General features: G+C 39.2%; 1 protein-coding gene across 1 annotated transcript in view; it reads right to left on the bottom strand.

Annotated features, from left to right (window-relative positions):
• CPNE3 (copine 3) overlaps window positions 1-13,706 on the bottom strand; it is a 51,286-nt gene that overhangs the window by 30,824 nt on the left and 6,756 nt on the right. The window contains exons 2-5 of the mRNA XM_025870801.2: window positions 6,089-6,226; window positions 5,633-5,812; window positions 3,545-3,619; window positions 2,073-2,144 (exon numbers count right to left, since the gene is read on the bottom strand). Of these exons, the coding sequence (XP_025726586.1) occupies window positions 2,073-2,144; window positions 3,545-3,619; window positions 5,633-5,812; window positions 6,089-6,220 (459 nt within the window). The 5' untranslated portion in view covers window positions 6,221-6,226. The remainder of the gene's footprint in view (window positions 1-2,072; window positions 2,145-3,544; window positions 3,620-5,632; window positions 5,813-6,088; window positions 6,227-13,706) is intronic.

Genomic DNA, 13,706 nt, shown 5'->3' with positions numbered 1-13,706 from the left:
AAAATAAGCCTGGAACATCTTGTCATGCCACAGAGCAAGGAAGCTATCCAAAGACTCCTGGAGATTTGCCAACTGATTTCAGGAACAAACTTAAAGAGGTTCCCACAGGCCAAAGTTAAGATAATTTAAGCATCAACAGGAGTTCACTGATAAAGAGTTCATAGCAATACTAAAAATAAAAAACAACAAACAAAAAAAAAACCCCTCATTGTCACATTTAGAGGATGATAGGGAACCAACTTATTCTGTGAAATGGTATATATGAAGGAAAAAAATCATACATTTTAAACTGCTTCCTGTACAATCATACCTCAGAATAAATAAATACCTAACATGGGTAAGAATACTTTTCTCTATAGAAGTATCCTCATTAATAAATGAAACAATGATAGCATGAGAATCTATTTAACGGATTCTTAATAAAATAACATATCTAGGTAGTATACTTATCATCAATGTTCACTGACGTCCCAAAAAGACAGAACTCAACAATGTGAGCCTCCTGATGGAATCACATGCCACCACCTATGAGACTGCCTTACCAACAATGCAAAATATCATCAGAACATTCCTCTAGATTCAGTTACCAGCTTATAGAAATCAGGATATAAAGGTGGAGAGAGGAACATTTTAAATGACACCACAAGGATTTAATCAGCTATATGCAGTGTTACAACTTCTATAGGACAAAGTCCATTTCTTTATAGAGTAAGTTCCATGATGGATGGATGGATGGATGGGATGAAAGGAAACAAAGGAAGGAGGGAGGAAGGAAGCAAAAGAAAGGGGGAAATTTATGGATTAAAAAAGACTTGAAACATACCAAACAATTATACTGTTAAAAGAATCTTTGGAGGGGCGCCTGGGTGGCTAAGTCGTTAAGCAGTCCGCCTTTCGCTCAGATCATGATCCCAGGGTCCTGGGATCGAGCCCCGCATCGGGCTCCCTGCTCAGCGGGAAGCCTGCTTCTCCCTCTCCCACTCCCCCTGCTTGTGTTCCCTCTCTCGCTGTGTCTCTCTCTGTCAAATAAAGAAAATCTTTAAAAAAAAAAAAGAATCTTTGGAGAGCAACCCTGTTGGGACTCCTCTCACTCCTGAGAGCTTTTTCTGTATCCTTGCATAATAAACTTCTATCGCTCAAAAAAAAAAAAAGAATCTTTGGAGATACACCAAAATATTTATAGATGGAATGACATGATGTCTGCGAGGAGAGAAGATAGATAGGGGTGGTGATGAAACAAAATTAGCCATAAGTTGTAAGTGTTGAAGATGGATGATGGGGACATGCACAGTTTTTTAAAGACTATTCTATTTTTGTATGTTTAAATTTTTCCAAAATAAAAATAGTCCCTGGCTACTAGTCTAAGATGTTTGCAAACTAAATTGTAAGGTAAATGAAAATGATAAAAAAAAAATACTGATTGGTTTATGTGATTAAGTATAAAATCACTCAAAGAATTATTCTAATTCATGCTATATACTAACTTGTTCTGTTATTATGTACTGTACTCATTCTTCATTAAAAATAAACATCGACTTCTGGAAGCAAAGAGAAAAATCCAATAGAGCATGGAATTTCTATTTCTTTCATTAAGGTAACCCGGGCGCCTGGGTGGCTCAGATGGTTGAGCGTCTGCCTTCGGCTCGGGTCATGATCCCAAGGTCCTGGGATCGAGTCCCGCATCGGGCTCCCTGCTAGGCGGGGAGCCTGCTTCGAACCTCTGCCTCTGCCTCTCTCTCTGACTCTCATGAATAAATAAATAAAAAAAACATTTAAAATAAAACCTTAAGGTAACCCAACAATACTCTCTCAAATGCCTTTTACAAAAACATTAATGCTCTTAAGAACTCCTATTTTAATCTAGACAAGCCTTTTGATATCTAGAGGAAAGACGTAAAAAAATGGCTTCTGCTTAAACATACATAGAAAAGCAGAATTTGGAAGTAACTAAATATTCTAAGGGATGCTCAGATGATAGAGTTCATAATACTAATTGCATTATTATTTTTTTCAAAAAGGAATCAATGTGAGGCAAAACATGATAACCTTGTGGAAATGTGCCAACTACCCACCTTATTGTCAAGTTTTCTTGCCTCCATTTCAAACAAGACCACTCTGTTATCCTTTATTTCTTCAGCTGAAATCTATGAGGAGATAAGGTAAGTGAAAGACAATATGTTTTAGGGGTTCTGACAAACTCAGAAGTACTGATTTATTCTGTTATCTGATAATAGATACAATCGGTACTAATATAAATGAATTTTTAAATCTTTGATAAGAAAAAAGTACCATTCAGAAAGAATGATCATTATTTCTTTTATGTGTACAAAATATTTTCCCTAAATATGCCAAATCTGTATTATGCAACTTATTTTTCAAATGCTGTTGCCCAAACTGGATCTTCCCCATTCCAGTGAAAAATCAAAGCCCCGGAAGACTGCATGACCCTACCCAAAGTGTGAGTAAATCATACCTAAAGAACACTTTAAATTGAAATATGAGATCAACATTTTTCATCCAATGTCACTGAAAAACTTACTATAGTTAAAAGCAAATTCCAAGCTATCATGACCCCCAAGAGCAATAGAGCTAACTACTATAATGTTCTGTCTCACAAAAGTCAACACCCCAAAGACACTTAACAGTCTTTAAACTAAAGCAAAACAGTTGCTTAGGGAAATGCCCTCATAATGACAATAACCCTCAAACATGAGGGAGCCACCCTTCCATTCTCAGACAGAGCTAAAGTTAAAAACTATTGCTCCAGGCAGTGATAATCTGGACAGAAACTATAGAAGATAATTATTTTATCCTATTATTTAAAGATACTTATTTAAAGTACAACATTATGTAATTTGAAATCTAAAACAGTATAAAGCATATATTCATTTGCCTAGGACCAGTAATTAGCAATGGGAAAATCTGAGTGGGAGGATGGGCAGGAGAGCGCAAGCACAAAAAAGATGGTTAAGAGTTGAGAGGTTCAGGGGCGCCTGGATGGCTCAGTTGGAAGAGCATATGACTCTTGATCTCCGGGTCATGAGTTCGAGCCCCACACTGGGTACGGAGATTACTTAAATAACTAAATAAAAACTTTAAAAAAAAAGAGTAGAGAGGTTCAATGGGCATGGCATAATATAAGATCCATTTGGGATGAAATCCATTATGCAGTTTCTGTCCTTTTGGGGGAACTATGTTTGCTTAGTAGATGGTCAAATTAATCCATTCAGATAATTAAGTCATTTCTCTCTAACATGGGGTTTTACACTTCCATGGGGGAGAGGCAAAGCATCACCAAGCTGCACCTGATTCCATGAGCAACTTAAAAGACTCAAAGAAGGAATTCCCATACTGCATTTTTCTCCTTCCCTTTGACCCAACATATTTCCCATTTGTGATCATTATAAGGCAAGTACAGATTTAAAGTAACATTCAGGATCAAATGACAAAGCATGGCTATAGAGTATTTGTCTGATACGCACAGTTTCAGCATGTCCTATTATGCTAAATCTTTTCAGGCAAAAGACAAATATCTTATTGTTACCGTAATGTTCCCTTTCCCCGCAGGTCTGCCATTTTTAAGCACCAGGGGTCGAGTTAGCTTCTTACTGGAAACAATCTGTGAAAATTGGAAAGTGATACAAAGAGCTATTTCACTTCAATATGTGAATTTTTAAGCTGAATGATTTCAAAAAGAGTTGAGTATAAAGTTAAGTCAACTTAAGTCATCAGAAATGGAAACATTAAGTCCATGCCTTAAAGATTTAGAGATTATAAAACACATCTACATATTTAAAACCCACTGGAAAAGATTTCCTAGGGGCTAGTCCTGGCAGATACAATCTCCCCAGCCACTAGTTTCTTTATCAATTACTTCAAAGTTTAACTTCTTCCCTGTAGTGGAAAAAGAGGGACACGTTCTCTTCACATATACCAATTACTGAGCTGAAAACCCTGTAGGTAAGAGGTGGGCCTCAGAACACTCAATACATGGGATTCAGTTTTTCAACTGACACATAACTTGAATATATAACCCCCACAAAATATCATTTTGATTAATATTAGTAGACCTAAGTACTCTTAAATAGATACCTCTATCAAATTCATTATAATTTAGCTACGTGATTTTTTCCAAAAAAAATCAATACTTGTTTAATTTTCTCTTTGATACTATTCATCAAAGTTTTAGAAAACTGATCAGCTTCAGCTTCATATTGTCCTTGAGACACAGGAAATACCAAGATCCCCAAACAATACATGGAAAAATAAACAAATCTAAGCACTGTCACCCGCTGAAAAACAATGACTCTTCCCTCCTGAGCCCTTTCCAGCTCTATTACAAATGGTCATGATCTCTCTTAATTGTTTTTTAAGATTTTGCTTATTTATTTATTTGAGAGAGGAACACGTGGTGGGGTGGGGGGAGAGCACAGAAAGAGGGACAAGCAGACTCCCTGCTGAGCGGGATCTCAGGACCCTGAGATCACAAACTGAGTCAAAATTAACAGTCTTACAACCAACTGAGTCACTCAGGCGCCCCGTGATTTCTCTTTAGGAGTCAGACTCTGAGATAGAAGCAAAATGGTGAGCCTCCACAGACACACCTCTACCCTGATCAAATCTGTCATATAGGAAAGACAGATAATTAAGCAACTATGGATGGATGGTGGACGATAAGGTAGAGAGTACCAGGATGAGCACAGAGTGTCACTCCAAACTACTCAAGGGGGTCAGAGGAGGCTTACTCGGGGAGGAAGGCTTACACTGATGTACCCAGGGTTGAGGAATAGCAAGCCAGGTAAAGGGACAGCGTTGGGCCATCGGGGATCTAGAGGGATCAGTCACGTTAGTTAGAACATCAGAGAAGGGCGCCTGGGTGGCTCAGTTGGTTAAGCGACTGCCTTTGGCTCAGGTCATGATCCTGGAGTCCCGGGATCGAGTCCCACATCGGGCTCCCTGCTCAGCAGGGAGTCTGCTTCTGCCTCTGACCCTCTTCCCTCTCATGCTCTCTATCTCTCATTCTCTCTCTCTCTCAAATAAATAAATAAAATCTGAAAAAAAAAAAAAGAACATCAGAGAAGTTGCTGTTACTTTGAAAGTATTTATGACTTTAACATAAGAACAAAATTGTAGGGGCGCTTGGGTGGCTCAGTCTGTTAAGCCTCTGATTCTTGGTTTAGGCTCAGGTCATGATCTCAGAGTCTGCGCTCAGTGCAAAGTCTGCTTCTCCCTCTCCCCACCATCTGCCCCTCCTGACACCTTCTCTCTCAAATACATTGGGAAATAAAATCTTTAAAAAAAAATTTTTTTAAAAGAACAAAATTGTACTGAAATCTGTAAATAGTACACAAAGCAGCTAGAGCAATGGTATTATTTACTGAAGTGTCAAATGAAACACCTGTAACTCGAAAGAATTAATGGGCATTGCCAAAAACACAACAGTCCCTGCCCTTAGGAAAAATAAGATAAATTCTATAATGTTCAAACCAAACATACTAATATATGAAACAGGTCTGTAAATGATTATATACTTTTCAACCCTAAAAATTAAACTAATGAGCACTTATAAAAAATGCCCAATTCTCTGGTTAAAATTTAGACACAATATACTGCAATAGCTAATTATACTCACTTGTCCAAGGGTACATTCAAATTCTCCTAAGAAGTCATCATCATTCAGCTGGACGGTTTTGTTGTCAATGTCATAAATCCCAAATTTCAATTTCTGAACCACTTCAAAGTAGTAATCAATAATAAATGTCTTGGAAAATGTGGGATTCAAACAATTCTTAATCCTTTCTGTGCGATCAACCTATACTCACCCCCAAAAACAAAAATTTTCTTCAGATCAAAGAGCACTTACATTTTAGCATCTTTATGTACTACAGGTAACTAAATATAAGCGTAACAGACAGCTGAAGAAAGTTTCTATATGTAGATGAAAAATTCAACAATCAAGGACAAACTTGCCCCCAAAAACTGCATTAACAGATGAGATGTTTTCATTATTTTTAACGGTTTTAATAAGCGCTTCACATTATCAAAAGAGCAATTCAGATTGCTTTTCACCTACAGTATTTAACATTACCTCATACCACTGTTGACCGCTCGTATTCAAAAATAACACACATAAAGGGTCCGACTTCGACCCTACATCCATATCCAAAAGATTGTCACAGGAGACATTCAGCTCCACCTTCGTAACGCATTGGGCAGCCATCTCGAGCTGTGAGAAAACCAAGGAAATGAAGATGCTAATGAAATGGTGCCTTTAAGAAGTACATACATTCCCAGTGAAATAGCTGAATTCTTAGGACAAACTGTCAGAATAGGATCTGGAGTAAACTTGCTAGAATAAGACTGTTAATATGTCCCTCCTGACAATTCAGATGGGCTATTAGCCCATCCCAGTGATGTTGCTTTGGTCAGATTCTCTTGCTGGGATGAAACCCATTTAATGTATGACAATAAAATGCAGCTTTTAAAATGGTCAATAAGACATATTAATCTTCTTTTCACTTTACTATAAGTTTTACCATTCAGAAAAAGTCCAAATATAATCTTGATCTTTCACATAAAGGTAAACATAGTATTTAGGTGAAAAACAAAATGAATCAAACTACAACCTTTATTTCATTTGTATTCATTTATTTAACAAGATACTGAGTGAGATATTTTATTTTCAAAGAATTTCGGGGGCACCTGGCTGGCTCAGTTGGTGCAGCATGAAACTCTTGATCTCGGGTTGTCCGTTTGAGCCCCACACTGGGTGCAGAGATTATTTAAAAATAAAATCTTTAAAAAAAAATTTGTCTAAGATTCAAACCTGGGGAATAAAAGACCCCAAATACCCCCTCCTTTCCCCACCCCATCCCCATACATTTTACAGCAGTGATTCTCAATCTTGGCTGCTTACTGGAATCACCTGTAGAGTTTTCAAAACCACTGATGCTGGAGTCCCACACAAAGAGATTTAACTGGTTTAGGGACAACCTGGGGGTCAGCTCCTTGGATGATTCCAATGTGTAGACAAGGTTGGCAGACCCAGTCTTCCACAGAGAGCTTCCAACGAATAAGCATGGCTCATGTTTCCCCAAGACTTGCTAAGAAATACCACAGTTAACCTAACTTCCACACACCCCTCCTCGCTCCAACTCCAACCAATATATGAAGATGACTGGGGACAGGGTGGAGTACTTGGGAGCTGGCCTTGAGAGCTGATGATGCATTGAGGGTGAGCTGCTTTCCTCCCTGAACCCAGGGAAAGAAAGGGACTGCAGGTGTCATCAAGAAGGGGACACAGGCATTGCATTCCTCGGCTGAAAGTCCACTTAGCCAGCTGTCTAGAGTGCAGTGGAGGCTGGTGATGGTAGGACAGGTTCTAGAAGTAAGAAAGTAACTCCTCCCCTAGAGCTGCTGGTGACATCCTTAGAATATGGAGTATTTAATGCCCTTGACCTCCACTCTGAGACCAGCTGAAATTCTGGGACAACAGGAACAAATCCACTCGTCATCCTGTTACATTTAGCAGGATATCTGTGCTGTACAAAATGCCTAATCAGGTGCGAAATGTTAAGAATTACTATAAGAAGAGCCCTTCGGCAATGCCAGAAACAACTCATGTCTCATGGAAACTCTTTAATTACTCTAACAGACTCTAAAGATCATAGCAATCCTCAATGTGGGTCAAAAATCAAGGATAACATTTAGTATTTGTAAAATAATGAGGTCGATTTCATACTCTTAATAGCTAGAAATTCCTTTTAAAAGCAGAATTATTCCTTAATAAGAAACAAAATTCACAAATTCCCAATTTGCCAACTAAATACCCTACCCAGGTATTTTGTAAAACTAAACCTACTATAAATTCAGATTTCTTTGTTTTGCCACCTTACATTGTCAAAATTACTAAGTGCCAAAATACACAGTGCTGACAATATGTACCGAAGATATAAAGATCAAGGAGAGATCACTGAAGCAGACAGAGGAGGATGAACAGTACCAAGAGTGTGGATGAGTCTGACATTCCCTGGGCTTTGAAGGATTCCATCAGGTGAAGAGGGAGAGACAGCACAGAGGTAGAAAAGAATCAAGACATTAGAAGGCACAGTGAGGACACCTCACCATCATGTGTCACAGAAATGAGCATCCACGTTGGGGGAAACCACGCTGGACAGGAAGAGGGTCAAGTCTGGTGTCCTGAGAGGCAGGCTGAAGGACTCGGGAGATGGATAAGAAGGTGCTACTCAAAGTTCTCAAACTAGGGATAATAGGATGAAGTGGCTTATTTTTAAACGTCACTTGTGTCGGGGCACCTGGGTGGCTCAGTCAGTTAAGTGTCTGACTCTTGCCCCTTCCTTTTCATCACCCCATATGACAGGCTATGGAATCAAACAAATGAGTTCTCATCTGGATCCCACACTGACTTAATGTGTGACCTCAGGTGAGAGTCAACCTCCCTATAGCCCCTCGGTTTCCTCATCTGCAAAATGAAAATAATAACCATCCCTTTCTCATACAGTTGTTGTGAGGACTAAACGGGTGAATATATTTAAACTGTGCCTAGTACATAGTAAGTGTTCCAAAGTTGTTTATTACTATTTTATTATTTTAGGACTACCTGCCTCCAGGTCTGATCTTCTCCCAAGTATCCCATGTTTCTTTCTTTTTTTTTTTTTTACTAGTCTACTCCATGATGATTTCTCTAATTATTCCAACCTACACCAAGTCCTACACTAAGTCATTTGAACTCCTGCTGCACTAATAGTAACAGGTAACTATAATACAGGAACCAGAACAAATTTGGAGTAAATTTGGAGTAATACCTGGGTTGAATCCTGCATCTGGTGACAGCTGTGTGACCGCAAATGAATTACTTTTTGAGCCTAGATTTCCTACATTTCCTATCTCCAAAAGGAGATACTGTAAGTAAACTTACAAATCGGGCATGTGCTGGGCATCTTGCTTTTCTTTTCTTTTGGGGGGGGGGCATCTTGCTTTTCATATCTAACATAGAATCTATGGAATAGATGTTAGTTGTATAATTTTTTTCTTTTGCATAAGGTAGTTTAAGTCTCACAAGTTGTATGTCAGCTGTACCCAGGATAATGCAGTACCCTGTGAACAGATTTAGAATGATAAGGATTTCTTTTTTTTTTTTTTTTAATTTTATTTATTTGACAGAGAGAGACACAGTGAGAGAGGGAACACATGCAGAGGGAGTGGGAGAGGGAGAAGCAGGCAGGCTTCCCGCAGAGCAGGGAGCCCGATGTGGGGCTCAATCCCAGGACCCTGAGATCATGACCTGAGCTGAAGGCAGATGCTTAACGACTGAGCCACCCAGGCGCCCCTAGAATGAGTAAGGATTTCTAAAGCTCCTGAAGAACATGTAAAGAATTGTCTACCAGCAAGCAGAAAGCCCTCAAAGTTCCAAGGATGGGGAGAACTCAACAGAAAATGCATCATATCTATGTGTGAAGTCAGTCTCATAGCAAGGAGACACAACACGTCAGAGAAGCATTATTTTTTTTCCCTAACAATGCTCATACAAGAGCTACAAAACAACATGCCAGACACACCTGATTATTTAGTAAACTGTTGACAGTTACATTACTACATTGCTGTTAGGACACGAATTTCCTCTATTAACAGCATCCCCCCATGAAAATGACCCTGAATGCAGCCTCGTTTTTTTTCTAGAAACTCATTACGGCTGAATAACAAATGGAAGAAATTACATAAACAATCAGGTCTGGAACTTTGTTAACAGCAACATTCACGATGATGCTCTTTTCATTTCCTTTCAGTGTCATCATCCAGCACATGATATACAATTTTAAAAAGAGCAATAGGGTATTCTTTTATGATGGAAGAAAACAAAGCAAATGTTTTGTACCCTTTGAGTATGGAAAATAGGAGATTTGGCCGGGATAAGTGACCAGGCAGAGGAATGTAGTGTGTACCACTAAAGAGTGATTCTGTGTATTTTACTACCCAAAAAGCAGGATGATAGAAAAGACAGAAAGAGCCTCTAGGAGTGGACAATAGCTTCTTACTACACAGATTATTTATTGGAGAATTGTCTGGTTTCTAAAATGAAAAGAACACCTGGAAATACTAAACCTATCAACCATTCTCCCAGTAACCCTAATTTTCCTGAACCAACATTATATAACACAAACAGTTCAAAGGAATTAAAAAATAAGACCCAATCATTGAATTTTATGAAATTTAAAGCATATGGTCACTCCTATGCCCTAACTGAAAATTCTTAAGTCTTGTGTGCTTTCTCTTTTCCCATCTTCCCTTAGAGGTACTCCTTAGATCTACTCAGCAGAGCAGATTCTCCCTAGTGCAATCTAAATCTCTCTCAACTGTGGAGGTGTAGAACGATCTCTATACCCACGGTCCCAACTACTTCAGGTCTTCTGTAGCTCTGCCTGCCTGCCTACTTAATGGTCTCCAGATGGGTACTCCCACTGTCATCCTCTCTTCATTCATATCATGATTTTATCACTTCTGATTTAAAAAAAAAAAAAAATCCAGGCCCCTGGGTGGCTCAGTTGGTTAAGTGTCTGCCTTCCACTCGGGTCATGACCCCAGGGTTCTGGTATCAAGCCCTGCATTGGGCTCCCTGCTCAGCGAGGAGTCTGCTTCTCCTTCTCCCGTTGTCCCTTCCCCCCACCCCGTTTGTGCTCGCTCTCTCTCTCTCAGATAAATAAATAAAATCTTTTAAAAATAAAATAAAGGACGCCTGGGTGGCTCAGTCGGTTGGGCGTCTGCCTTTGGCTCAGGTGGTGATCTTAGGGTCCTGGGATTGAGCCCCAGCCTGCTTCTTCCTCTCCCTCTGCCACTCTCCCTTCTTGTGCTCTCTCACTCTCTATCTCTGTCAAAGAAATAAATAAAATCTTTAAAAAATAAAAATTAAAAAATTAAATAAAATAAATTAAAAAAAAAATCATTACTGGCTATCCAGGGCCTACCCTAGTCCAATTAGCTATACCTGGAATTCATGGCTCTGTCTACTTCTGCCCCTAGCCTGCCCATCTAAGTTTTTCAAGATCCATTTCAAATGACACTCTCCATAAAGCTGTTGCTGATACCCACCCCCGTAGGGCAGTTATGGTACTGACACTATTGTTACTTGTCCACTATTGTTACTTATGCATGCGTGGCTCACACCCTAAGTCCTATGTGCTGAGGACAGGGACCCGTGTTTTACTCCTTCCTCTGCATCCTGAAGCACGATGTCTGGCGCAGGTTTTTCACGGCTGAAACAGCAGTAACTTTGGAGTCAGGAGGCTTGGTTCAAATTTCCTTCTCATTATTTATTTGTGTGTCAGCTTTACCAAATTATCTGTCTGAACCTCAATTTTCTCATCTATAAAATGGGATAAAAAAAATTACCTGACAATTGTAGGTCTGCAGGGCACACAGCATTTTTAGATATTCTATGAATTGTAGTAATTATTATTTTATAAACTACTCAAATATTTTAATTGGTAGTCTCAGCATCAATGGCTTCTTATTCAATAGTAAGACATAATGCACCTTTCTCATCCTTGTTTATAAAGAACTTCTTAGAAAAATAATAAAAGAATGTCTGGGATTTACACAAAATTAGTTGCCAAGCAGGAAGCCTTTCTTATAGATAAGTGCTAATTTTCCTAAATCCTCTCAGTACAGTTTGTTTACCTGAGCTATTGCATAGTTGGCACATAGGGGAGGGAGGCAGAGCCAGTGTCAGTGAGTCGTTATTCCTCGTAGAACAATTGGGAGGGAGAAGTCAGTACCCAGCCACCAATGTCTTTAGTAAACTTCACTCTTTAGCTACTAAATGAGGAGGTTGGCAACATTACAAAGTTCTCAAAGGTTCCTTCTGGTTCTAATACCATGATTCACTGACTGCTATCCATAGTGCGTCCTGCATGACCTCCACTGAGAGCAAGCAGGGGAACTTTGGGGCAGCTCGAATAGGGCCCAGCAACATCAGCAGGACACACCCCATGCAGTGTTTCTCAAATTGTGTGGCCCAGAACAGTAAAAATGTCCCCCTCAACCTCCCTCAAAAAAGTGGGGGAAGGGTAATATGGCAGTCAATTTAAAAGCTGCCACTACCTGGAGGTCCCGGGTCAAATCAACAAGTGTTTACATTAAGAGGTTACTGTGTACCCATTATCATGCTAAAGGCAGTGGGGACATGATACAGCAATATAAGACCTTGGAACTCATTATAATCATATTGGGGAGATCCATTCATTCAACAGTTATTTACTGAGTATCTTCTAAGGGTTCTATATGGGGTGGGGGAAGAATGCAAAGCAAAAGCAAAATACCTAGCTATCCACGTATACACAGAAAAAACACAAACAATATAAAACTGTGAGGTGCAGAGAGGAAGCAATCAAAGTGCCCTCAGAGCTGGAGAAGAAATCTACAAATCTCTATTTTTACCAAGGATTAAAACTATACTCCATTATAAAAGAATTTATATTCACGTTGCCACTTGCTACTGGATCTTTTTTATTTTCCCTTAAAGATAGAGAATGGGAGAGGGGAGAATGGAAAGAAAGAGTTAATAAATACACAGGGCCGGATAATTTCTTGTTTTTGCTTTCTACAAAATTTTCAAAATGCTTCCAAATAATATATTATCTTCTGAACTTTACAAAGGAAAAAAAAAACCTAGTAAATTGGGCAGGACAAGGAATTAGTACTATATGGCAAGAGGTCAATACATCAGAGCTATGACTATAATATCTGGATTGCCCCAGAATATGTTAATAATATTCAGCACATTGTTAACTTTCAAAACCACACATAGTGTCTATTAGGATAAAAAAATAATAATTTGCCCCAACATTTAAATTACTTGCCCAAGATAAACAAGCTAATAAGTAGCAAGGCCAGGACAAGAACCCAGATTTGCTTCCTATCATGCCAGAATGCCCTGAGAGCTCTAAAGCCTGTAATTAATCATTACTTAGTATAACAGCAATATTCTTTAATTAATTTCCCTATAGCTTTTAGTTAGTATATCAAATGTAAATATTCAGCCTGACACAATTTAATATGATCTTATAAAATCATAGAAGAGTAATTTTTAGGCTACAATTATGATTATCTTTCTTGAACAAAGATAACCAGAATAAACAGTAAGAGCCCAATGGTGGAAGAACTGGAATGGTTTGTATTTACATCACAGCAGTTACTCTTCAGACAGCCCGTTACATTGTGAATTATTTCAGGCTAAGAAAGCATTTTCTTTTTGCTAGTCTCTACATACACAGATCTACATGGGGGACACAGGATCTCAGCGCTTTCTGAAGGCAGCAACATTAATTCTCAGGAATATACCACACTTAATATCCAGGGGAAAACTTACACTAAAGGAATGTACAGTAAGCTTGCCCTGTATTTATTAAGAAAGTGATGCCCTTGGGGCGCCTGGATGGCTCAGTCCGTTAAGTGTCTGAGTCTGCCCTCGGGGTCCAGGGATTGAGCCCTGTGTCAGGCTCCCTGGTCAGGCTCCCTCTCCCTCTACTGCTCCCTCTGCTTGGACTCTCTCACTCTCTCTCTGTCAAAAAATAAAGTCTGAAAGAAAGAGAGAAAGAAAGGAAGAAAGGAAGGAAGGTGGGAAGGAAGGAAGGAAGGTGGGAAGGAAGGAAGGAAGGAAGGTGGGAAGGAAGGAAGGAAGGAAGGAAGGA

This window comes from Callorhinus ursinus, unplaced genomic scaffold, assembly GCF_003265705.2.
Source record: "Callorhinus ursinus isolate GAN/ISIS: 27379988/994484 unplaced genomic scaffold, GSC_fseal_2.0 scaffold5, whole genome shotgun sequence".
In the NCBI taxonomy this organism is placed as follows: domain Eukaryota; kingdom Metazoa; phylum Chordata; class Mammalia; order Carnivora; family Otariidae; genus Callorhinus; species Callorhinus ursinus.
Note: the sequence above shows the minus strand (reverse complement) of the source record. Positions and strands in the feature narration are given on the sequence as shown.